Source organism: Ruditapes philippinarum, unplaced genomic scaffold (genome assembly GCF_026571515.1).
Source record: "Ruditapes philippinarum isolate M1 unplaced genomic scaffold, ASM2657151v2 ctg1678_1_1_1_1, whole genome shotgun sequence".
Lineage (NCBI taxonomy): Eukaryota > Metazoa > Mollusca > Bivalvia > Venerida > Veneridae > Ruditapes > Ruditapes philippinarum.
Window position 1 is genome coordinate 1 of NW_026861405.1, and position 27,529 is coordinate 27,529.

General features: G+C 33.6%; 1 protein-coding gene across 7 annotated transcripts in view; it reads left to right on the top strand.

The window, feature by feature from the left end:
* Window positions 1-464: 464 nt before the first annotated feature.
* The window catches only part of LOC132715513 (phosphatidylinositol 4-kinase alpha-like), a gene marked incomplete at its 5' end in the record, with an annotated part of 61,749 nt that continues 34,684 nt past the window's right edge, over window positions 465-27,529 (top strand). For 5 of the 7 annotated variants that reach the window (XM_060698519.1, XM_060698522.1, XM_060698520.1 and 2 more), the window contains 16 exon segments: window positions 465-558; window positions 1,400-1,485; window positions 1,839-1,911; window positions 2,403-2,878; window positions 3,226-3,300; window positions 4,170-4,266; window positions 4,809-5,009; window positions 6,101-6,201; window positions 6,767-7,017; window positions 7,408-7,503; window positions 13,615-13,713; window positions 20,432-20,615; window positions 21,173-21,276; window positions 21,735-21,894; window positions 22,126-22,176; window positions 22,375-22,611. In XM_060698519.1, coding sequence (XP_060554502.1) covers window positions 465-558; window positions 1,400-1,485; window positions 1,839-1,911; window positions 2,403-2,878; window positions 3,226-3,300; window positions 4,170-4,266; window positions 4,809-5,009; window positions 6,101-6,201; window positions 6,767-7,017; window positions 7,408-7,503; window positions 13,615-13,713; window positions 20,432-20,615; window positions 21,173-21,276; window positions 21,735-21,894; window positions 22,126-22,176; window positions 22,375-22,611 — 2,385 coding nt within the window. 7 annotated transcript variants of the gene reach the window in all.

The following is a 27,529-nucleotide window of genomic DNA, read 5'->3' on the forward strand; positions in this document are numbered from 1 at the left end:
CGGGTTATGACCTCATTTGGTTCTGAGGTCAGTTGGTCTTCTGACAGCTGTATTTCAAAGAATGCTTTTCCCTTAGGAATTATAATTTTACATTCTACAACACAAAAATTATTTTCATTATAATTCTTTGTTATTGCAGGGCTTTACTTTTTACTTGAAATTTATGTTTCTTATCATCAACCACATTATATTGATATGTGTTTATGACAAGGTTGACAACAGCTATATTTTAGTGAAGCCGGAAAGTCGCCTTTTGATATAAGCAAACACAGTGGCATGTCTTTAAGCCCAACATTAAAAAAAGTTATGAAAAACCAAGACATTTTTCTGGTCAGGAGCACTTAGACTTAAGAAAATTGAATTTTAACACTTAAATTGTTTAGACTATTATTTTAGTGCCATTATGTAATGTGAAAATATTATTTCTGTACAAATGTAGGTGATCTGTTAATGTTTATTTATAGTACAAAGAGAAGTTGATTCCATATTTTCTGGATGTATTGAGGGGTTTACCAAAGGCTGAGTGGCTAAGTGTGCCTGATGGCATCAATGTTTACAGTGAGTTGATACTCTTAAGCTATGATATATTTTACTGCATCTCTTATTCAGTATTCAATGAAGTTTATTAAAGACACTTTCAATTAATTTAGTAAAATACAGGCACTTGTTTAATTTCTTGCCTAAAGTGTAGATAAATGGCATGTATTATAATTACAAAAACTATATGAACCATGCCCCTAGAGTCAAAATTGACCTGCCTGTATGAAAATGGGCTGTATTATGTGAAAGCCAATGGCTGTTGTGAGCCCCCTCCAGTTTTGTTCAGAGCATATGTCTGTAATGCATAGAGGGATTTTATATTATAACTAGAAATTTTCACCATCATGCCTCATGTATGAACCAGGTCTCGAAGTAAAATGTTAAGATCACATTTAGAGATCAGAAGAAATGCTTGTTTGGATCAAATTAACTATACACAGAGGAATTTTAATATAACTTGGCACAAATGTTGATGAGAAACAAAATTGTACATAGCCTATATGTAACATCTGCAAAATGCAGGACACTGCAGCTTTTGTGTTGGGCATATTTTGCTACAACGGTACCCTTGTTTGTGTATAAAGTGGCCCGTCTCGATTAAAAATTGGAACTGTCCATTGTAAATTGTGACAAATTTATATTAACAAGGGCTACATTACATCAAGACTTTTTGGATGAACAAAACAGCCCAACACCTAAATTTTGAGTGTTTTCCAGACAACAAAGATGTAAATGCTGGCATTGCTCTTTACTTGAAAATTTTCTCTAAAAATGATAAAATGATCTTGTCCTGATTGAAAGATGGACAGGTGTTAAAGAGTTAGAAAAGAGAACATGTATTTTGTTAAACATATTTCAGGGCTACCTCAGGCTGAATGTTTCAGTTTTTCTCTCAACACAATACTCAGTGATGTGGCATTACAAGACTCTGAGTCCAGAGACAAGGTCTGTTATAAATTACATTATCAGTGAGCTCTTCAATTTATTTTAGGTCATTTTTGTTAAGTAAATTTGCTATAAAATCATTATAAAGTGTGATTGATATATAATGCTACTTTTGGACTATTTGGACTATTTTTTTGCCAGTACTTTTTTTGTAGAATAGATGAGACTACCGACATGTTTAATATTTATGTTAAGGATTTGTCCATCTTTTATTCCATGTAGTAATTTTTTTTTCTAATTTGGTACAAAATAAATACAGATAGATTGCCTTTTTATGTTACTTATATATGTATGCACATGAAAGTTTTTAATTCAAGTAATAATTTAGTATGTACTCTATATATTCACTTTAGATAATATCTACCCAGTTGGAGGTGATGGAAACATTGTGTTCAATGTGTGAAGGGAAGAAAGAAATATCTAAAAGTAATATAAATGTTGTTATTTTCATTTTATGCCCCTGTACATATAGTATTTGAACTGTACTGTACTGTTGTATACTATAACTATACCGTTTGTCTTTCTAAACTTACATTTGGATACTTATGTACAGTTAACTGTACTTTCTCTTTGATGACATTCATTCAGTAAGGCTTTTATGTGGCTATTTTTCTTTATGTGGCTAAACAGAACAATATAGTAGCCTCATAAATACTGTCTCATTACACAGTCTGTCTGTCTGTCTGTAGAGGTTAACATAAAACGGCAAGTTGATTTGTCTTATGTTCTACATGTACCAATGACTACATAATTTACACACTTACTAATCAATACAAAGTACATGATCTTTGCAAGTTACATAACTATGGCTTCTATTTTTGAATAGTCCAGCATACAGCCCTGCTGACAGACCTTGTAATTATTGTGTTAAAGTAAAATATGTATGCTTACCTCAAATAGTTTCTTGTTTCCTACAGATATGCTATGCAGTTGTATTGTTCCGATCATGTTAGGACTTGGTCGTGCTCTAGGCAGGTCCAGTGACGAGCGGGAATCTCTTATATCTCAACTGTTTGCCCCTGACAAACCTCTACCATGTCAACCAACACCACAAGTTAAAGATGAACGTGGCAAAAGTTTCACATCGTTTAGACCAATTTTACCAAGGACGTTATCTACTCATATGATTGGGACACCAGACACGCCCTCGACTCCCTCGGGACTCTCAGATTATTTTGACACACAAAGGGAGCGTACACCTTCACCAAACTTAGCTTCCCCTGTGAAGACAGCATCTCCACCTGTGAAGATAGAAAATCCAGACTTAAAACTGATATATTTCAATAGATGGGGTTCAACATTTACAAAGATCCGTCCTTGGGGGTTTGAGATTATACCAGAGCAAGAACATCTTGTTTTTACAATCAACCATTTACATAAGCTTTTCGATATTGTAAGTGATATTCAGTCTAATAGTAGAGCATTTCAGAATCTCAGTAACAGATAATAATCTGCTATTTTCAAATTTCATATACAAATTTCACATAAGTTCAGACAGTGGAATTTTTTGTTATATGAGTTGTGTCTGTAAAATCATGGATATATTTGAAAATCACTCAGTGACTGACTTCTGCATGGTAAAAAATGTGTTTAGTTATTTTTCTAAGGTGAGCAATTATAGAGCAATAATGGCCCTCTTGTTATAAATGTGAACACAGCTATAAAAACTGTGTGTTTCAATTTAGATTGCTATATATGTAAGTCTTAAGTTATAATAAAGTGTATATTATTCATATTTAGGCCAAGGTGCTGCTAGATAAGGCACTGTTGAAAAGACTTGATGATTTCCTGGAAGATGCACATTCTGAAAGCGAGGTAATTATATATATATATATATATTCTTAATATATACAGTGCAACCACTGCAGATCAACAACCTTTTTGTAAGACAAAACATTGAGAAGATGTCTATTGTGAAATGTTACTTTGTTAAAAAGAGGAAATTGCTTTACAGAGGGTTGCTATTCAGAGGTCATGCTGTAGTTTATTTATCTCATGTTATTTGCATCTACCTCCACCCACCACTCTTTGTAGTGGAGATATAGTATAAAGGTATATTGCTTTACACAGTCATTTGGGTTGGACCATTAGTATCTATACCTTGTTTAGTCAGCAGTAAGTACAGAAAGGTTTGACCTAGATTTGCTGGATGGTTGATTATGGCCTGTAGGTGACCCTTGTTAATTTTAATAATAAAGGTTTTAAGGTCACAGAGAAGTACACTACAAAAGCTTGTCTACTGTCTTCACATTTGGTGGTACTGTTGGTCATGACCTGAAGGTGACAAAATTGAAAATCAAGACATACATGTATGAGTGCAGAATGTCAATGTCAGACATTAAACAAAATGAACATTTTAGTAGTCATTGTTACATTACTTATTGGTTGCCATTATATTTAATGAAGATCTTTTTGTTTGCTATATTTTTGAATAATTGATATAGAATTATGCATTTAATAAAAAAATGATAATACTTTTAAATGACATACTTTTAATATAACATTTTAATTCTGAATTCTTAGCTACCATCTGTACTATTATTATCATATTACAAGGAAATCTGCCTTGTTCATTTCTTTAAATATATAATACAGCAGTTTGGTGTAAATATATCAACAACAGTTCATGGTTTTAAATATTTTTGTTTTGCATTATGCTAAGTCAAAATATTTTATTTTTTTAGAATGGTTTGATGTCAAAGTTTGTGTATCAGACCTTCAGTGAGGTTTTGATTCTAGTGTTGGTGACAGCATTACGTGACATCATGGAGCAGGAAGCAGGTAATTTCATTAGTTCTACCCTTTAAAAGTATGCTATGTTAAAGCAAAATAGCTTTTTGCTGCTAGTTATAGCCCCACACAACAAATTTGTATGGGTTAAAAGTTGATCATATGACCATCTTCAGACACCATCTTTTTTTGCATTTTTTTCTCCAAAGACTGTTCTACCCATTTCAATAAAACTTGACGGGAGTATCTCTGCATGAGATCTTTTTTGTCATATTGTAAGGAATTTGACCTAGACCCATAAATGACCTTGACCGAAAGATTTTTTTTCTATATTTGGCAATAACTTTGTTGTTAATGGATGTATTGTATGCATACTTGGACATTTCGCTATAATTGCCCTAACTTTGTTATTATTGTCTTAACTGACTCAGACTTTGACAAAACATTATTTAGGACAAAATCATCAGGTTTACTGTAGTCTGTTTTTACTGTGTCCAGTAATTTAATTAGTTGAAGATGCTGTCACCACTGACAGCTCTTGTTGTTTGTCTTCACCAAATATTTAACCATGTGAATATTGTGTTGTATTTTAGAGATGCCAGATTCCTTTATGGATGAGGTAGAGGATTATGTGAAGCAGATGTGGGGAGGTATACAGCATGATCTAGAGAAGAGACCAGCACAAGGCAGTAAAGAAGCAAGAAGTCGTGTAGATGTCAGTCCATATGAGCTACTTGTATACAGCGGGGCAGCTTGTATAGATATCATGTTCTGGTCAGTTAGGCTAGAATCAGGTAATATCATAGTTCTGGTCAGTTAGGCTAGAATCAGGTAATATCATAGTTCTGGTCAGTTAGGCTAGAATCAGGTAATATCATAGTTCTGGTCAGTTAGGCTAGAATCAGGTAATATCATAGTTCTATATTAACTCTATATTTTAATAATTATGAATTTACAGCATTATAATTATTGGGTAACAGGTGGAGAATAATTAAGTTTGCTGACCTTAAATCATTTGCCCTTCAGTCTATCAATATAATCTTGAGAATATTTCTATATTATCTTTTGCATATTTAATCAGTTTGAGTGGTCCTGTTGTTCTATGTAAGAATTTCAAATCTTTTCAAGCTTTTCCATCTAAATGGAGATCTTTATATTAGTGAAAATTCATATATACTCAACATCACTAATTCCGCGTCATCACTTATCTCACGGTAATGGCATATTTTCATGTGACCATTGTTATAATTGGTCAGAATTGACATATTTTATTCAAACACCTTAACAACAAAGTTTTTGTGCAAAATAATTTAAATCTATAGATTTTTACGTAAAACAGAACAACATTTTACAAACTTCTGCAAAAAACAACAATAGTCCATTAAATTTGTGCATACGTCTGAAACAATCATCATTTTCTAAATGTTCTTGGTTGTTGAAAAAATAAATTTTGAGTTACAATGTAAAAATATTTTTAATATTTAAAATTATGCAACATAACTTAAAGAAATTTTAACTGAAACATGAATAACAGAAATAAAACACCATTATCGCGAGGTAAATGATGACATACTGTTTTCAAAATGGCCGACACACGGTTTACATCTGACAAATTAAAACTAATTTTGATTGAATATATTGTTGTTTCCTTGTGTCATATAGCAGAAAAATGACTAAATAATACAGTTTATGACAGTTTTTGTAGTGTAAGTTTATTGTTTGTGTTCTTTACTGTTTTAAAGTGTTAAGTACCGTGAACTAAGAGGGGCACAGTATAATATCAGATTTTGAACAGTAAAATGACCTAATGTTGAATATTTTCATTTAAAACTACTATGTACCATTTGGAACAGTATGTTATGTGTGATTTATTTTCTTTTTATAGATGCAGAAAATTTATGTTTACAACTGACAGAAAAGATCTCAACAAATACTGAAAAAAGACTTCTTCTGTCTCATGCTCCTATACTCTTGGTTGGATTAGAGGTACATATACTTAGGAAAAAGATATCAATTTTGAGTGCATTTTGTAGGATAATGCACGGCTCAAGTTCAAATACTCAGAAATATAATCACAAAGGCTGATAGGCCTGAGATATTAATTACAAAGCATTTTAACAATAAACCTTGCATTATTATACTATAATATAAGAAAAATTTATATCTATCTCCATTCTAACATGCTAATAAAAAAGAAAATTGATAAAAATATGTTGTAATACATTTAGTCTAGAAGTAATTTTTCTGACATCATTTGGTTTATTGATGTCATATGATGTGTAAACATTTGTTTTTTTTTGCTGTACATATATCATGTAATATTACACTTGATTGCCCTTTCTGTTTGATAGAGGAATAGTGTGAAGCATGTTAGAATGTCTGTTTAAGTAATCATGTTCTTATATAAGATGCTCTTATGTAAGATGCTCATTCATGTCACAGTATTATGATTTTATTGGAATAATGAAGAAGAAAACCATGCTATATTTAGCAGGAGAAAAATCATCAACATAATGCTGAGCTTTGATATCATTTTACGTTTTATTTTCAGTCTATAGGTAAACTAGCTGTGAAGTTTCCAAACCTAGCATCATCAATGGTTTCCTCTCTGAGAGATTTTCTTGTAACTCCTTCACCTATACTGAGCAAGCTGAACAAGTATGCAAATCCAAGTGCACGTGCAAACATCACAATCACTGTGACAGATGAGACACGCAGTAGTCAAAGGAAATCAGGACCAATAGATAAACTTACAAAAACATTACAAAATGTGTTGGATTGTGCAATAATGAATATTTGCAGGTAATACTAAGTTGCCATGAAACATGTGTGTTTTTGAGAGAAAAAATTATGTTAAAACCTTGAGGAAAAAATGCCACAGTTGTTTCCTTAGTAATTTCTCTCTTGTGTTGAAAGTGGTTTAGACTCGAGTGCAAATTATGTATGGTTTGTAGTGTACAAATAATAGAGAACTTGCAAGTCTGGAGAACATTCTAAAAAAATCTTCATTGTCAAAAGTAGCGGTGCATATTACATGTAGTAGCATGTTCAGATTCTGTGAATTTATAGGCCCCCAAAGGCATATAGTTTTTGTGCCATTTTTATGTGGTCCATAACTTTGTCATTAATGGATGGTGAACAGTCTTGTGTTGCCACTTGGTATTTGTGTACATATTGTGTATTTATTTTCAGGGCATTAAAAGCTGGTTTGAAGACAGATCCACAATGTGTGCAGGCATTCCTGGCATCAATATCTAATCGTCTTTATAGAGCAGAAATGAGTGATAGGTAACCATTATTATCATACACTTTGTTCCATATTTTATGTTCTTACATTCAAATTTGTTTTATTTCAATCTTCAATATTGTTTTCATGTTATTGCTAACTTTGGTTCAAACAGTCACTGACATTTTCACTGTTTTTATATGAATTATAATTGAAGTTACAAATTAGAATTGTTTATTGGTTTTCAATCACTGGTCTCTCACAGCTGGTGGTTCTAATTCAGCTAGTTACTTTACCTTCTTACATATGAGAAGCTAATCTTTGGAATTTTAGTGGTTCATACCTGAAATAATGCACACAGAGGCTTTGAGGATCTTCCTTCATTCGCTGGAGGTTCTTCCTCAACCATTCTAGTTGACATATGCTATGTACACTTTTATGTTACTTGAAACAACAAAAATAATGAAAAGATAACTGTATAGTAGGACTCATGCCTGTCATAGAACTCTGTTATAAGTTATGCAGATACTAAATGATAGTCGTTCTATCCATTGTCTGAACAAATACTTCCACAAGTATTAAGGTGTTAAATTAATCATGATTTAATGATGTAAAGATGAATGGTATAGTACTGATAGTATACTGCGAATTCACTTATTTTCGTGGGCATGAAATTTCGTGGTTTTATCAAAACGGGCATTTTCGTGGGTTCTTAAATTCATGGATTTTCGTTTTCTTGTTAAAAAAAAATTCAGTAACCTACTGCAATGTAATATTAAACTTAACCGCCGAACATCTTTACTTCCAACAAACATATCTTTACTTGTCACACAGCGCTTGTCAATAAATTTAATCCTTGCCTCTGGGCATACTTCTAATATAGCAAAGTTGCTGCCGATAATTGACTGCAATTAACACATTTATGTGACATGATATGCACCTCTTACGGACACACTGCCCCTGTAATTCGCCGATGTAAACATCGCTGAATTTATACGACACCTGACAGGTTTTAACCAGCGAGTTTAAAATTTACACTTAATATATTTGACAGTAGTTACACACAACGTGTAAATTTACATGCATATAAATTAATCTCGGTAAATAACACGAGTATATGTGGATCTTGTAAAAGTCTGTGGCGTCTTTGATGTTTATGGAATAGCATTCGCACAAATACAGATTAAAATTCATATAAACTGGATCATTTAAAAACGACAAAAAGAATTTACAATAAATCTGTTTTAGCGATCGTATTTTTATGCCCCCACAGAGTGGGAGCATATAGCGTTGCACTTGTCTGTCCGTACGTCTGTCTGTCCGTCCGTCTGTCCGTATGTCCCAAAATCTTGTGAACGCAACTCCTCTTAAACCGGATGGCAGATTTTGCTTTAACTTTCAGGGAGGAACAACCTTAATGTGTAGATGGTAGTAAAGGGAGGAATTTTTGCTGCGACCAAATTTAACAGAATTATGGCCCTTTGTTGATTTTTTCACTATATACTATGTAGAAATTTTGTGAACGCAACTCCTCTTAAACCGGATGGCAGATTTTGTTTAAACTTCCAGGGATGAACAACCTTAATGTGTAGATGGTAGTAAAGGAAGGAATTTTTGCTGCGACCAAATTTAACAGAATTATGGCCCTTTGTTGATTTTTAGTTTTCAACTTGTGGCACATGTAGTCCAAAAAATATTTGACCTAGAGTCATAAGATTGACAGAACAGTGGAGTGTGGGGGCATCCGTGTCCTATGGACACATTTCTAGTTTTTAGCTCACCTGTCACAAAGTGACAGGGTGAGCTTTTGTGATCGCTTTTCGTCCGGCGTCCGTCCGTCCGTCCGTCCGTCCGTCGTCCGTAAACTTTTGCTTTAAATGACATCTCCTCATAAACCACTGAGCCAATTTCATCCAAACTTCACAGGAATGTTCCTTTGGTGGTCACCTTTAAAAATTGTTCAAAGAATTTAATTCCATGCAGAACTCTGGTTGCCATGGCAACCGAAAGAAAAATCTTTAAATATCTTCTTTTAAACAACCCTAAGAGCTAGAGCTTAGATATTTGGCATGAAACATCTTCTAATGAGTGTCAACCAAGTTTTGTTCAAATAAAAGCCCTGGGGTCAAAATTGGCCCCGCCCCCGGGGGGTCATTGATTTTCCCTATATGCATATAGTAAAAACTTAAAAGATCTTCTTTTAAAGAACTGTAAGAGCTAGAGCTAAGATTTTTGGCATGGAACATCTTCTAGTGAGTGTCTACCAAGTTTGTTCAAATAAAAGCCCTGGGGTCAAAATTGGCCCCGCCCGGGGGGTCATTGATTTTCCCTATATGCATATAGTAAACACTTAAAAAATCTTCCTTTAAAGAACTGTAAGAGCTAGAGCTTAGATATTTGGCATGAAACATCTTCTAGTGAATGTCTACCAAGTTTGTTCAAATAAAAGCCCTGGGGTCAAAATTGGCCCCGCCCCAGGGGGTCATTGATTTTCCCTATATGCATAAAGTAAAAACTTAAAAAATCTTCTTTTAAAGAACCCAAAGAGCTAGAGCTTAGATATTTGGCATGAAACATCTTCTAGTGAATGTCTACCAAGTTTGTTCAAATAAAAGCCCTGGGGTCAAAATTGGCCCCGCCCTGGGGGGTAATTGATTTTCCCTATATGCATATAGTTTAAACTTAAAAAATCTTCTTTTAAAGAACCGTAAGAGCTAGAGCTTAGATATTTGGCATAAAACATCTTCTAGTAAATGTCTACCAAGTTTGTTTCAAATAAAAGCCCTGGGGTTAAAATTGGCCCCGCCCCAGGGGGTCATTGATTTTCCCTATATGCATATAGTAAAAACTTAAAAAATCTTCTTTTAAAGAACTGTAAGAGCTAAAGCTTATATATTTGGCATGAAACATCTTCTAGTGAATGTCTACCAAGTTTGTTCAAATAAAACCCCTGGGGTCCAAATTGGCCCTCCCCAGGGGTCATTGATTTTCCTTATATGCATATAGTAAAAACTTATAAAATCTTCTTTTAAAGAACCCAAAGAGCTAGAGCTAAGATATTTAGCATGAGACATGTTCTAATGGGTGTCTACCAAGTATGTTCAAATAAAAGCCCTGGGTCAAAACTGGCCCCGCCCCGGGGGTCATTGATTTTCCTTATATACATAGCAAAAACTTAAAAATCTTCTTTGAAAAAACCCAAATAACTAGAGTTTAGATATTAAGCATGAAACATCTTTAAGTAAATATCTACAAAGTTTGTTCAAATAAAAGCCCAGGGGTCAAAACTGGCCCTGCCCGAGGGGTGTCATTGTTTTTTACTCTATGTGTATAGTAAAAACTTAAAAAAGCTTCTTTTAAAAAACCCAATGAGCTAGAACTTAGATGTTTTGCATGAAACATCTTCTTATGGGTGTCTACCAAGTCTGTTCAAATAAACAAATAAAAGCCCTTGGGTAAAAATTGGGCCGGGGGGGGGGGGGGGGCTATATACAGGTGAGCGACCTCAGGGCCATCATGGCCCTCTTGTTATAGTTTTGTGTACTTACGACATTAATATCAAAGATTTTTTTTTAAATTAATAAGAGCAAACTGACAATTTTTATTAGCGATAATTATTGCACTGCCTGGGTTCCCATATTTACTCGATTATATCAAGTATTCTTGTTAACACAATCAAGTCCTAGTAGACTTCAACGATCAAGTAAGTATATAGGCCTATGCGACATTTGTGGACATATAATCGAGTTTTCTTTCAAGTTTCAATATTGCAAACGGATTTAATGTGTCACTAACCTGCTTATCTGTCTGTATTTACATCCATTTTAAGAAAAATCGGCCCGGAAAAGAGCCAACGCATGTTTGTAATATATAGAACAGACTGGGTAAGAAGTATTTGTTTGGATAAAAGTTCGTCGGATCTTAAATTCGTGGATTGACCTACCCACGAAAACCACGAAAATTCGTGTCCCACGAATATTAATGATTTTACAGTAGTTCAATTCAGTTGTTCGTAAAATGATGAAAAACAGAAAAGTTGATTATCCAGTCCTAGGTTTGTGTAGGTAGACTCACTTTGAGACTAGAGAAGTCTAGTTGTTGTCATATTCCTTTCCCATATTTTTTTTTGGCATATTGATTTAGTATCTTAAGTTAAGACCTGAAAGACCTAAAAATATTTTTTTCCTTAAAATTTTGTATGTTTTCCAATGCAGGTAATTTCAGTACTATTTACATAAATAAATATTGAAAAAAAAAACATGACGTAAGGTAAACAACAAAACTTAAAATAAAAAGCTTGCAGCATTTGTGGAATTGTCGACAAGAACAAAAACTATTGCTTAGTCTTATGCATCAACACAAATTTGGCAAGAATATCTATGCTTAAAACAATTCGGGCAAAATATCTATGCTTAAAACAAGTTTGACAAATATCTGTGCTTAAAATAAGTTGGACAAATATCTTTGATAAAAATCTTAAGCATGAACACAATTTGGGCGAGAAATTTATATATGTCTGCTAATTGGCTGAACGATCTATACATAAAATAAGAATTTGAGTAAAAAGAGTTTTTCATAGACACAGACTGATAGAAATATTTATGCTTCAAACAAGTTGGAACAAGAATCCATTATAGTCTTAACCACAATTTGGGTCAAAAACAATATAGGCATAAAAAATATTAGATATAGAGTCAATGTTGTTAGGGGTGGGAGATTTATGTATAACAACCTATTGAGCATGTTTTGATGAATATTTTATTGATATTTCTGAACTGCTTTTATTCGACAGTTTGGTTATGTTTGCATTGTTGGAGTGAAACTCAAGCACTGATATATTACGAAACGTACATATAAAATGGCAAATAATTATATCTGCATGTGTTAGTTATGACTGATCTCACAATTATATTTCTTTTCAGGTGTGGAATATATTCTTATTATAGCAAAATGTTTTGTTCTGTTTACAAAAAGTTCTGCATGTTGTTTGTTTAACATTATTTTCCTTTTATTATTCAAATGATTTTAATGCAATTTGAGCCCTTTGTTGTTTTTTTGTGCTCATCTGAGAAAAAGTGCTCAGAGGCTTTTTGCAGAAAAAGGTTGCTAATGGGATGAAAGTAAGTTACTTATGGGGTTTTAGAAATCAAAGAAGATCAAAGGAATAACCCCATAATGTTGCCTCCTGAAGAACATTTGCACTACTGAATAGGGATAGGGGGGCCATTCAACTGTAAACATTACAAAGGAGAACAATAGAGTTCATTCCGTAACAATAGAGTAAGGGGCCAATGGCCCTTTATCAAACAAAAGAAAATAACAACAAAAATGGTCGCTTGTCCCAATTTGGTCGCTTGTCCGTCCCTCCATCTGTTTTGACCGCAAAATGATTTTTGAAGGATTTCAATAATGGTGTTTATATTTTGCATGTCAGTATATTATATCAAAACACAGTTATGTTTGATTTTTGCTGCAAAAAACTTATTATTTATAGGAAACTTATTATTTATAGAGTAATGCCCTTTTTTAAAACAAATTTTCTGTGAAATTTTGGGTTTCCTCATGAAAACCTTTTTAAATATTTTAATGATTGTTTTTATATTTGGCATGCATGTTTGTTATGTTAAAACACAGCTCAAGCTTGATAATCTCTGCAGTCAGTATTTGTTATTGACATAGTAAGGCCCCTTTGTATGCAAACAAGTTCTTGAAAGTTCAGTTATCTGCTATTGCTTATATGCTATTACCTGACAGAAAATTAGACTTTATTTTTTTACGTACTGAAAACTTATGGTAAATGCTATTTACAACAATATATTTGCTATCTACTCAAGTATCTTGAAGACATATTTTGGTCTGTGATACCCCCTCTTCTTAAATTGCCATCAGAAGTATGTTGCCCTGTCTCAGCAGAGCTCTTGTTAGCTTTCCTGAACATATTTAGTACAAGTGTTACATGTTGTATTGAACTTGAACCTTTAATTTGACCGGAAAACTAACATCAGCAACCTTACCTGGCAAAAGTTCTCAGGTGAGCAATCTAGATCCATCATGCCCCTCTTGTTTTAATTAAAACATGCAGAACTGATGTAAACTTCAAATTGCTCTAAATGTAATGCTTTATTTTAGTTGAAGCTTTGTGCATGAGTAATATAAACATTTTCCTTCATTAGGCCGAACATGAGTGCAGAGGCACGTTGGAGTCAGCTTAAACTTGTAATGAAGTTTATTCGTCCAACTGTACACAAGATGAAACCTGAAGATTTAGAAAGGCAATTTCCATTGACTTTAACACAGAGTTTAACCCATTTTACATAGTCATAAGTCAGTTTATTTTATCTATCCAGTTTTTAATTGTCATCTTAAATAAAGAAAAAAAATCAAAGATGGTTACTCATTATGAAATTGACATCAAAATAGTATGATTTGAAATTGATACTGGTCTGCATTGTTGTTTTATTAGTTATCATATTCTATAGCTGTTACAACAAGGATTACCTTTCTCTTTGGTTTTAAGCTTACCGGAGCATGTTGAAAAAATTGCTGAACAAGAAGGCATCAAAGTTCCAAAGCCATGAAAGAAAATAAGTTTTTAACAACATCTTTGAAATTCTGTTTTATATAGATACTTTTATGTAATTTTAATAATAGTGTACAATAATGGATAGATAGAACAAATACTGACTTATGGCTATCATCACAGCTTAAGCCTTCTAGCAGCTTATTTAGTCCTTCACCTGAACTGTGTCACACTTGTACATGTATCTTATCAGTGTCATAATTGGACAAATATTCATGTGCAAAGATTTCACATTTGTGCCACAGCTTAAATTTGTTTTTGTTAAAGCACCATATCACATGTTTTACACTTGTATTGTCTAGACAGCATTACAGTTGTCACACCTGTACAATTGTTACACGGGGCGTCCGTGGCCTAGTGGTTAAGGTCATTATCAAACCACTGTCCATCACCGCTGTCGGTTCGAATCCCGACAGGGACTTTGGATTCTTTCATGTGAGGAAGCTATCCATCTAGCTTACAGATGTCGTTGGTTCATCTGAGTTCTTCCTCCACCAGTAAAGCTGGATCGTTGTCATATGACCTATACTGGGTTGGTGGGACGAAAAACCCAAACAATTGTGTATATACATGTATGCGTTCTTAGAAGTATCACAATGGTTGTGTCCTTTTACTAGTCATTGGCTGAAGTGAGTGCATTTGTCTTTGAAATGCCACACCTATCAGATACATGTACATGTGTCTCAGTTAAATCATTATTTGATATGATATTAGATTAATCACTCCTTTTGACTTATTTCCATTCTGCTACAATAAACAGAGCCAATATAAATGTTTCTTTATAGCTTAAACAGTATACCATTTTTATTTTTGCCAAGTTGGATATACAAGTATTTTAATGGCTCATCCTTACACAAAGTCAATGTTTTTAACAAGTTACATAACTTTAACCTCCATTTGCTCTCAATTAATTCCCTTTTAAGCACTTTGAAATTAGAACCTGGTATGGTTAACCTATTCTGGCAAATTGGAAGATAAGTATAAAATATCTTAAGATATATCAGTAAAATGGCTAGGAACTATAGGAACTTACTAACAAGTTCAATGGCCATAACCTTGGCAACTTACATACAAATGTATTCATTTTAAGCAAATGAAATCTCTTAGACTTTGAATATAGCTGTTGTTGAACTACTTTGGCAATTAAGATAGATATAGCTTTACACTTAATAACCACTTTAGAAGGCCATGAAAGTACTAAGTCACATAACTGCAGTGACCACTTTTACCAGTTATCTCCTTTTAAGATCATTTGAACACAAATCTCTGAAACCAATGGGTCAAAGATGAAACATGCCTTTGATGTTGTTAACATGAAGCAATAAATGATTCTAGTCTATTGAATATCTGGGTCAGACAGGCTAGGTATTTGTTGATATATATCTGATATTGGCCAAGTTGAATGGTTTTCAATTTCATCAAATATTATTAACATTTTACTTCTTTTTCCCCTGAAAATAACAAATTCTCAGTATTCTTAGTAAGGTTATATAACCATGTTAACAATGTGTCTTGAGCAGTCTGAGTGAATGATTAATTTTTTTGTCAAGAAAATGGCTACTAACAAGAATCAGGGCAGGGGGCTTGATGTGTTTACAGGCTCAGTTCATTATGCATGTTTAATCTAGTCTTGTTTTGGATGAAATATGAGGGGGTAGTGTTGATATATTTTAAATCCTTGAGTATCATCATTTATATATTTTGAAGCATTTAAGAGATGTTTAAATAGTTTTGGTCTGCTTTAACATTAACAAAATAGCCTAAATTGAGTAAGCATCAAGTTTTATTCTTCACATAACCATAATGTTTCATTGATATTTATCATTGACAAAATGCATCTTTTTCCATTTACAGAGGGCATCATGTTTTATTGATATTTATCATTGACAGAATGCATCTTTTTCCATTCACAGAGGGCATCATGTTTCATTGATGTTTATCATTGACAGTATGCATCTTTTTCCATTCACAGAGGGCATCATGTTTCATTGATATTTATCATTCACAGAATGCATCTTTTTCCATTCATAGAGGGCATCATGTTTCATTGATACTTATCATTGACAAAATGCATCTTTTTCCATTTACAGAGGGCATCATGTTTTATTGATATTTATCATTGACAGAATGCATCTTTTTCCATTTACAGAGGGCATCATGTTTTATTGATATTTATCATTGACAGAATGTATCTTTTTCCATTCACAGAGGGCATCATGTTTCATTGATATTTATCATTCACAGAATGCATCTTTTTCTATTCACAGAGGGCATCATGTTTCATTGATATTTATCCTTCACAGAGAACATCATGTTTCATAGATGTTTATCCTTCACAAAAAACATCATGTTTCATTGATGTTTATCATTCACAGAGGGCATCATGTTAATTGATGTTTATAATTCACAAAAACATCATTTTTCATTGATGTTTATCCTTCACAGAGGGCATCACGTTTCATGGATGTTTATAATTCATAGAATGCATCATGTTTCATTGATGTTTATCCTCCACTGAATGCATCATGTTTCATTGATGTTTATCCTTCACAAAATGCATCTTTTTCCATTCACAGAGGGCATCATGTTTCATTGATATTTATCCTTCACAGAGAACATCATGTTTCATAGATGTTTATCCTTCACAAAAAGCATCATGTTTCATTGATGTTTATCATTCACAGAGGGCATCATGTTAATTGATGTTTATAATTCACAAAAACATCATTTTTCATTGATGTTTATCCTTCACAGAGGGCATCATGTTTCATGGATGTTTATAATTCATAGAATGCATCATGTTTCATTGATGTTTATCCTCCACTGAATGCATCATGTTTCATTGATGTTTATCCTTCACAAAATGCATCTTTTTCCATTCACAGAGGGCATCATGTTTCATTGATATTTATCCTTCACAGAGAACATCATGTTTCATAGATGTTTATCCTTCACAAAAAACACCATGTTTCATTGATGTTTATCATTCACAGAGGGCATCATGTTAATTGATGTTTATAATTCACAAAAACATCATTTTTCATTGATGTTTATCCTTCACAGAGGGCATCATGTTTCATGGATGTTTATAATTCATAGAATGCATCATGTTTCATTGATGTTTATCCTTCACTGAATGCATCATGTTTCATTGATGTTTATTCATCACAGAATACATCATGATGTTTATCCTTCACTTAATGCATCATGTTTCATGTTTGTTCATTGTGATCTAAAATGACAGGAATGCATATTTTACTTTGCTGGCAGTGTTTGGCTTTTTGCACTGATTTCAATTCTTAATAGAATTCTGTACTGGATGATGTTAAGTTTTTAATTTATTTCATTTTACCTTGATTCTCCTTAACTACCTGTATTTTACTCCTGTTTGTCTGACAACAGATATGGTTAACCTATTAGTTAGCAAGGTGGTATATCTATAAAAATAGAAGCTGTTTATAGTGTAGTGGTCAGCAAAGGGACTCAGTTTAAATGGCTGTAATTGACAGATGACCACTATATCCAGGTTACCATAGATATCATATATGTGGATAAAATATGTCCAATAAATGTAAAAACAAAATTTTATAGCCAATTCAATTTAGGACCCTTTATATAGACATAACCTGAAGGTTATATTTACTGTTTATATATATCATGATCTATACAAGCATGGACATGGTTAAATTTTAAAAAAAAATACCCAACTCGAAGTAACCATTAAATTACCAGACAGTGCAAAAATGTCTGATTTATCTTACATTTTATTCAGACATTACATTACTTGTAATCTATATTTATTATGCCCCCATTTCGAAGAAAAGGGGGTATATTGCTTTGCACTTGTCGGTCCGTCGGTCCGTAGACCAAATGGTTTCCGAGTGATAACTAAAGAACCCTTAGGCCTAGGAACTTCAAACTTGGTATGGTGATTGGTCATGACCAGTAGATGACCCCTATTGATTTTGGGGTCAAGGGGTCAAAGGTCAAGGTCACATTGACCTTGAAAGCAAAAACGGTTTCCGATCAATAACTAAAGAACCTTAAGGCCTAGGAACTTCAAACTTAGTATGGTGATTGGTCATGACCAGTAGATGACCCCTATTGATTTTGGGGTCAAGGGGTCAAAGGTCAAGGTCACATTGACCTTGAAAGCAAAAACGGTTTCCGATCAATAACTAAAGAACCTTAAGGCCTAGGAACTTCAAACTTGGTATGGTGATTGGTCATGATCAGTAGATGACCCCTATTGATTTTGGGGTCAAGGGGTCAAAGGTCAAGGTCACATTGACCTTGTAAGCAAAAACGGTTTCCGATCAATAACTAAAGAACCTTAAGGCCTAGGAACTTCAAACTTGGTATGGTGATTGGTCATGATCAGTAGATGACCCCTATTGATTTTGGGTCAAGGGGTCAAAGGTCAAGGTCACATTGACCTTGAAAGCAAAAAACGGTTTCCGATCAATAACTAAAGAACCTTAAGGCCTAGGAACTTCAAACTTGGTATGGTGATTGGTCATGATCAGTAGATGACCCCTATTGATTTTGGGGTCAAGGGGTCAAAGGTCAAGGTCACATTGACCTTGTAGGTAAAAACGGTTTCCGATCAATAATGAAAGAACCCTTAGGCCTAGGGACTTCAAACTTGAGATGGTGATTGGTCATGATCAGTAGATGACCCCTATTGATTTTGGGGTCAAGGGTCAAAGGTCAAGGTCACATTGACCTCTTAGGTAAAAACGGTTTCCGATCAATAACTAAAGAACCCTTAGGCCTAGGGACTTCAAACTTGGTATGGTGATTGGTCATGACCAGCAGATGACCCCTATTGATTTTGGGGTTAAGGGGTTAAAGGGCAAGGTCACATTGACCTTGTAGGTAAAAATGCTTTCCGATCAATAACTTAAGAACCCTTATGCCTAGGAACTTCAAACTTGGTATGGTGATTGGTCATGACCAGCAGATGACCTATTGATTTTGGGGTCAAGGGGTCAAAGGTCAAGGTCACATTGACCTTGTAGGTAAAAACGGTTTCCGATCAATTAACTAAAAACGCTTAGGCCTAGGAACTTCAACCTTTGGGTGATGATTGGTCATGACCAGCAGATGACCCCTATTGAGTTTTAGGTGAAGGGGTCAAAGGTCAAGGTCACATTGACCTTTAAGTAAAAACGGTTTCTGATCAATAACTCAAGAACACTTAGGCCTAGGAACTTCAAACTTGGTATGGTGATTTGTCATGACCAGCAGATTACTCCTATTGATTTTGGATTAAGGGGTCAAAGGTCAAGGTCACAATGACCTTGTAAGTAAAAACGGTTTCTGATCAATAACTAAAGAACGCTTCGGCCTAGGAACTTCAAACTTGGCATGGTGATTGGTCATGACCAGCAGATGACCCCTATTGATTTTGGGATCAAAGGTCAAGGTCACATTGACCTTGTATGTTAAAACGGTTTCCGATCAATAATAAGAGAACCCTTAGGCCTAGGAACTTCAACCTAGGCATGGTGATTGGTCATGACCAGCAGATGACCCCTATTGATTTTGGGGTCAAGGGGTCAAAGGTCAAGGTCACATTGACCTTGTAGGTAAAAACGGTTTCTGATCAATTTACTAAAAACGCCTAGGCCTAGGAACTTCAAACTTTGTATGATGATTGGTCGTGACCAGCAGATGACCCCTATTGAGTTTTGGGTCAAGAGGTCAAAGGTCAAGGTCATGACCAGTAGATACTTTATAACCCTTATTAATTGTTTGATCACTGGGTCAGAAGTCATGCATAATAACCTTATCACATGACTAATTGGCTGCTGATTGGGGGCATACATGTTTTACAAACATATCTTGTTATTTAAGGATTTGTCCTTTATTTGCATAATTTAAAGAAACACATGTATGTGGTGTTTTTTGTTGTTTTTTTTTAAATCTCAGTTATTATTTTTATCTTCTACAAGAAGTACTGAGATTGTTATAGAAGGTAAAGACATCTAATTACCAATTAAAGATTATAACTTTAGCAATTACTAATGAAACAGTTGTTGGATGGCAATGATGTTATGTTCCATGCTTTTGGGGGTATGTGTGTTTATCAAACATATTCTTGTGTTTAACAATATATTAACATGTAGACTAGAGTAACATATTATACCATGTACTTAATATATAAACTTATATTAAGTTTGGCTTCTGTTTCTTAACATTTTATTTATTTATTTTGCATGACAGCTTTAATTAAAACAGCATTTTGTTCAGTTTTGTACTCATTTAGCTATTTGATTAAATTTTCTTTTGTTAACTTTATTTGTTAAATGGTAAAGGCAATCTATCAATGTAGTGAAAATGATTTTAAGATTTAATTAAGAATATAATTAGTTTGATATAAGTAAGAGTGTATGTATGTATTATAGGGAGTCAACATTGATATCTACCAACACTATTCTAACACTGGGACATGTAGCGGTTTCTCTAAGGGACACACCAAAGACAGTAGAATCTGTCCTGCAGATATTTCAACAACGTTTCTGTTCACCACCATCACCACTGGATGTCCTGATTGTTGACCAGCTTGGATCTATGATTATGGCAGGATGTGTATGTTATTTACATCTTCTCATGTTTATATCATGTCTTGTTTTAAAAGTTGGGAGATCAATCTTTCCCAGGAATGAGCTCGAAAGTCAAGAATAATTATAAATACAATAAATTTGTAATTTTATTTTTAGACAATGAAGTGAAAGGCTGCTGATATTTCACAGGCCTGTGGGGCTAGTGACTTGAATTTTTTTATGGATTTGACCTAAATCATATTGCTGTGAGCTAGCAGGCTAATGCTAAATGTACTGACTTCTTCCTTATTTTAGAAACACTCTAAGCCAATGACACAATTCTTCCTACACTCTTATGCTTCTCTAGAGAGGCACTTAATGTTTCTAACAATCTGATCAGTTTAATTTGTTACAATATTTTTAAGTGATAAGTAATAATTGAAGTTTGAATGAGATATAGCTGTAGAATTATAAGCCTGTTTTTGATGTACAGAATAAATCTACATCCTAATTCTAAGGCCTTATACTATAATGGTACACCTTGAAAATATTATAGTTATATATAAACATACTTGAACTAATAAAGTTTTATTATAATTACAGACCTGTATATACCAGGAAGTGATGGCCATGTTTACACAGATCAGTATTATAAGCAGTAGTCCATACACTAACTCAGAAAAAGATGAAAAGGTGAAAGGTTACAGGTATGAAAAGTCCTATATTTGTTTAGTTAAATGGGAAAAATTATATAGACACATGAAGGCCCTATTTTAAGTCCTGTTTTATAATGTTTAAACAAAAAAGACAGAAGTCCTGTTTTATAATAAAGGAAAAGTTACATAGATCTGTTTCATGAATATCAAATGAAAAGTTATAGATGTGATAAGTTCTGTTTTTAGCTTGACTATTCTTATTTAGTTTACATAGAATTTATTTTAGTTAGATTTTGTAGAAAGCTATCGGCATATTTATAACAATCGGGCTATATTCTCCAGTTTATCCTGTCTGCAACTTGTATAAGTTATTAACTAATAATTTAACTCGCATTATTTTTTCTATATTTACACAAATGGTGATAGATTAAAATAATTTGAACAAGAAACACTAATGTATATAAAAATAACATATTATGATAATACATTATGTATTGATGAATTTACAGACAAGTGTCATCAGCTGTAATCAATGCCTTCGCCAACATTGCTGCAAATATCACTGGGGATGATAACCAACAAGATTTTCTTATCCGGATACTTGAACTGTTTGTAAATCTTGGCCTAGAAGCTAAAAGAGTCAGTGAAAAACATTCAGGGCTCATTCAGGTACTGATTCTTTATAGCCCTTATATGAAACTACCTATTTGTCTCACTCTCTCAACAAAAAGTTGATAGTGTACTGAATATTAGTTTATGTCTTAATTGATAAACAGCTTCATTTGCAATATAAATATACTTGTTATGCTATGATTTATTCTCTGAAATTTTAGCAAAATGACATGTAAAGACATATTTGTGTTGAACTTCAGACTAACATATTAAATATTTTGATTTCAGGCATCAAGCAGTGCTGGTAACCTTGGAGTCTTAATCCCTGTCATAGCAATGGTGAGTTGAAGAATTTATTATCATTAAACTTTATTTCATTTGGAAATATATACATGATGAATTGAGTGACTATTTAATAAAGATAAATTTAAATACTTCAGTGGGATATATTTATGTTACTACATATATTTTCTATGTTACTTTTTATATATTTTCTATGTTACTATTTATATATTTTCTATGTTACTATTTATATAGTTAATGAGAAGGATGCCAACAATCATTGATGCGAAGCAGAGATTACAGAAGTTATTTCGGGACTTCTGGCAGTACTGTGTGGTGTTTAAGTTTGCGGAGGACACAGGTCTGTGGCCGCATGATTGGTATGAGGGTGTGTCTCAGATATCCATCTCGTCCCCTTTACTTATATCTGAAGGTCATCTAAGATCAGAGCTCTTGTTTAATGTAGCGTTGAGAAATGATACAGTGTCACTGGTATGTTTTCCTCCATTCTTTATCTAAACATCTTCTATTTTTAGCTCACCTGTCACAAAGTGACAGGGTGAGCTTTTGTGATCGCTTTTCGTCCGGCGTCCGTCCGTCCGGCGTCCATCCGTAAACTTTTACTTTAAATGACATCTCCTCATAAACCACTAAGCCAATTTCATCCAAACTTCACAGGAATGTTCCTTTGGTGGTCACCTTTAAAAATTGTTCAAAGAATTTAATTCCATGCAGAACTCTTGTTGCCATGGCAACCGAAAGAAAAAACTTTAAATATCTTTTTTTAAAAAACCATAAGAGCTAGAGCTTAGATATTTGGCATGAAACATCTTCTAGTGAGTGTCTACCAAGTTTGTTCAAATAAAAGCCCTGGGGTCAAAATTGGCCCCGCCCCGGGGGGTCATTGATTTTCCCTATATGCATATAGTAAAAACTTAAAAAATCTTCTTTTAAAGAACCAAAAGAGCTAGAGCTTAGATATTTAGCATGAAACATGTTCTAATGGGTGTCTACCAAGTTTGTTCAAATAAAAGCACTGGGGTCAAAATTGGCCCCACCCCGGGGGTCATTGATTTTCCCTATATGCACATAGTAAAAACTTAAAAAATCTTCTTTTAAAGAACTCAAAGAGCTATGGCTAAGATATTGAGCATCAAACATGTTCTAATAGGTGTCTACCAAGTTTGTTCAAATAAAAGCCCTGGGGTCAAAATTGGCCCCGCCCCAGGGGGTCATTGATTTTCCCTATATGCATATAGTAAAAACTTAAAAAATCTTCTTTTAAAGAACCAAAAGAGTTAGAGCTAAGATACTTAGCATGAAACATGTTCTAATAAGTGTCTACCAAGTTTGTTCAAATAAAAGCCCTGGGGTCAAAATTGGCCCCGCCCCGGGGGGTCATTGATTTTCCCTATATGCATATAGTAAAAACTTAAAAAAATCTTCTTTTAAAGAACTCAAAGAGCTATGGCTAAGATAGTTAGCATCAAACATGTTCTAATAGGTGTCTACCAAGTTTGTTCAAATAAAAGCCCTGGGGTCAAAATTGGCACCGCCCCGGGGGGTCATTGATTTTCCTTATATGTGTATAGCAAAAACTTAAAAAATCTTCTTTGAAAAAACCCAAATAGCTAGAGTTAAGATATTAAGCATGAAACATCTTTTAGTGAGTGTCTACAAAGTTTGTTCAAATAAAAGACCTGGGGTCAAAATTGGCCCCGCCCGGGGTCATTGATTTTCTTTATATGTGTATAGCAAAAATTTAAAATCTTCTTTGAAAAAACCCAAATAGCTAGAGTTTAGATATTAAGCATGAAACATCTTCTAGTAAGTGTCTACAAAGTTTGTTCAAATAAAAGCCCTGGGGTCAAAAACTGGCCCGGCCCCAGGGGTGTCATTGTTTTTAACTATATATGTGTGTATAGTAAAAACTTTAAAAAAATCTTCTTTTAAAAAGCCCAATGAGCTAGAGCTTAGATGTTTAGCATGAAACATCTTCTTATGGGTGTCTACCAAGTTTGTGCAAATAAAAGCCCTTGGGTTAAATTGGCCCTGCAACGTTGGGGGGGTGGGAGTTTGGGGGGCCTATATACAGGTGAGCGACCTCAGGGCCATCATGGCCCTCTTGGGCCATCATGGCCCTCTTGTTATAAAAGCCATCCTTTAGAGATTTCATTATTGAAATGTTTTGATGGTGCTAAGGTCTTTTGATAGACACCAGAAATTGAAAATCCATCTCCTCTTGATATGTTCATGGGTCAGTGACAATCATTTGCTTGTTTGTGACTGGCCTCTTAGCAAGATTTAAATCCTTGCTTTAACCATAAATTATCTAGATTAAGATATTAAATTTGTATATGTAGATATAGTGATAATATGTTTGTAATGTGTCAATTTGTATGTAGATATCATTTGTGGGTAAATTTCAATATTAAGAATTCTGTGTAAATGTCAATAGCTTGTGTGTAACTGTTGACAGTATATGTGTAAATGTCAAAGGTGGTGACATTTTGTGCGTAAATGTCAACAATTTGAGTGTAAATGTCAGCAACTTGTGTGTAGAATATGGCAATTTGTGTGACTGATATTTGATGTTAGAAATGTTCTGCACTTTTATTACAGAATTACACTGGTTTTAGTAGAAAGTTTGGTTCAGGAGTTAGTAAAAGGGTAAATTATCAGAATGTAGTGATTTTATACCAGAATTTTCGAGAAATTTATATATTTTTACTTTTCTGAATGCATATTTTGGTCACCTTTAACCAAGTTATGGATATTATTTTACTGTGTTTGATTTGCGATTCAATTCTTAAATTATTGGTGTTGATCAATATTAAGTATCAATTCCCTTTCCTCAGAACATGCTTGTATAAGAATAAAATCCAAACATTTCATACTTAGTTGACTTTGAAATAAGTTTTAAATGAACTGGCTACACATATTAAGAAATAAGCAAAGCATGCTAAGTTATAACCTCAAGAGAAACTAATTTTCACAGTTCATGTGTTACAAGTGCTTAATCAAATAAAAAATTACACAAGGAATGTGTCTGTTAATGAAAATATGAAATTTTGTTGATACATTTTGTACAGTCTGCTAAATTATACCCAAGACAAAGATTCCTACTCACCCTGGTGTCGGTATCATCATCAGAGACACACTTTTCATTAAGTTTTTTTAATTACCCACTTATTTATTGATATCCTTTAATGTACTATATACTACTGTTGAACAATAATTGATGTTTCGAGGTAGAAGGATATAAATCAGTCATGGATTTTGACTTAATGTATCATGTCGTGCTTAGATGACCTTTAAGGATCTTTGATTATCCATAATTCTTCATTTAAAAATGTTTTAAATGACATTTATTGGCAATATTTGAGGAAACTTTCCTGGGATTTTCCTTTCATGTAGTATTGTCAAAGTTGTTTAAATGGTTCTGGTCCTTCAAACAAACATGTAGAAAGTGGCTATGGGAACCGTAGCTTACAGTTAATATCATTTGAACATTTCTTATGTGGCTTCTTTTTCTCTCATTTTGCTAAAAGAACAATTGAGAGAACATAAATGTAGTCTTTCAAGTATCAAATTTTGATGATGTCTGTCCCATGTCTGTCACAATTTTATGGGAGCATGAAACTTATTTTTAGTTTGAAACCTAAAACTGGGTTACAACTCATTAAGAACAAGTGCAGTGCTTAATCTCACAGTAAGCTTTGCAAAAAAATATCAGAGTTGTATTGTAAATTATGTCAATTCCTGGTCTAATTGGATTTAATGAATTTGATAATTTAGGCTTTCAGTCCAAGCTTAAATGCTAGAATTGTAAAAAAGAATGACATTACATTCTGTCATATTATTATCATTATATCTCAGAAGGATGTCCCCTTGCTTGACATGGCTTAATTTTTCAGGCTAAATATTAAAATAATAGTTCAACAAATTTGCTTGTCAAGGATATGATTTTTTAGCTCGACTTTTCTATGAAAAGGGGAGCTATCCTACTCGCCCCGGCGTCGGCGTCGGCGTTGGCGTCACACCTTGGTTAAGTTTTTCGTACCACCCCACTTTATTTCAGAAGTATTACAAGTATGGCTTTGAAACTTACCATACTTGTTCACCATCATAACCTCCATCTACAGACAAGAGTACATAACTCTGTCAAGGTTTTTGACAGAATTATGGCCCTTTTTTTGACTTAGAAAGTGTATTGAGCTTGGTTAAGTTTTTTGTACCACCTCACTTTATTTCAAAACCATTGGAGGTATTGCTTTGAAACTGACCATACTTGTTTACCATCACGACCTTCATCAACAGACAAGAGGACATAACTCTGTCAAGGTTTTTGACAGAATTATGCCCCTTTTTGACTTAGAAAATACATTGAATATGGGTAAAATCCACTTATTGCCTTAACCCTTTGAGATATTGCTTTGAAACTTTTAATGCTATTTCACATCATTACCCCCATCTGTACGCAAGAGAAGGTAACTCTGTCAAGGATTTGTTTTAAAAATTAAGGCCTTTTTTCGACTTAGAATCTTGGTTAAGTTTTTAGTACCAGTCCACTTTTTGACTGAACTGTTTGAGATATTAATTTGAAAGTTGGAATACTTGTTTACAATCATGATTCCCAAACATGTCCAGGAGAAGGTAATTCTGTCAAAGATTTTATTTGAATTATGGCCCTTAACTGTCAATGTTTTGTATTATAGGCAAGCACTAAAAAACTTAAAAAATCTAAAAAAATTCATTCCTATCCACTTGTTCACTTTACCATAAATTATGTCATATAAACATTGCTGTAATATTCAAGGGTATCAAACAACTAGTTCACTTTAAAAATACAGAGATTCTTGTATTGCCTTTTACTGCAAAAACTTTTTTTATTGGCAAGCAATAAAAAAGTCGAGCGCGCTGTCTTACGGACAGCTCTTGTTTATAACACTTTCTAGATCTGAGAATAGTCTTTAGTAAAGCCCTTTTCATCAATGGATTTAACAAAAATTCAGTTTTATTATAAATCTTCTAATGTAAACAATTTGTAATGCAAGGTTTCCAGTATCCAGAATTTATTTAACCATTGCTTTACCCAGCTTATCAAATGCTGAATGTTTGCCTCCTGCTTAAAGGATGTTGCACCTCTTTCTTGAAGTTATTTGATATCCGGAAGAGCCAAGTATAATTTCTCTGTATATAAAATTAATTAATTGTCTCAGTGGTTATCTATGATTTATTATTTGCTTATCTTTTGCAGAATACCAAGTGTAAATTGTCTTTTTTGATTGTTTAAGGAAAGGATAAGAGCTTTTAATAGTATTGATTTTTTTTTCTGTGTGTCAGATCAATAAATCTGCACTTTGATGTGCTTTACCCACAAAACCCAATTAGAGGTCATAGGGTTAAA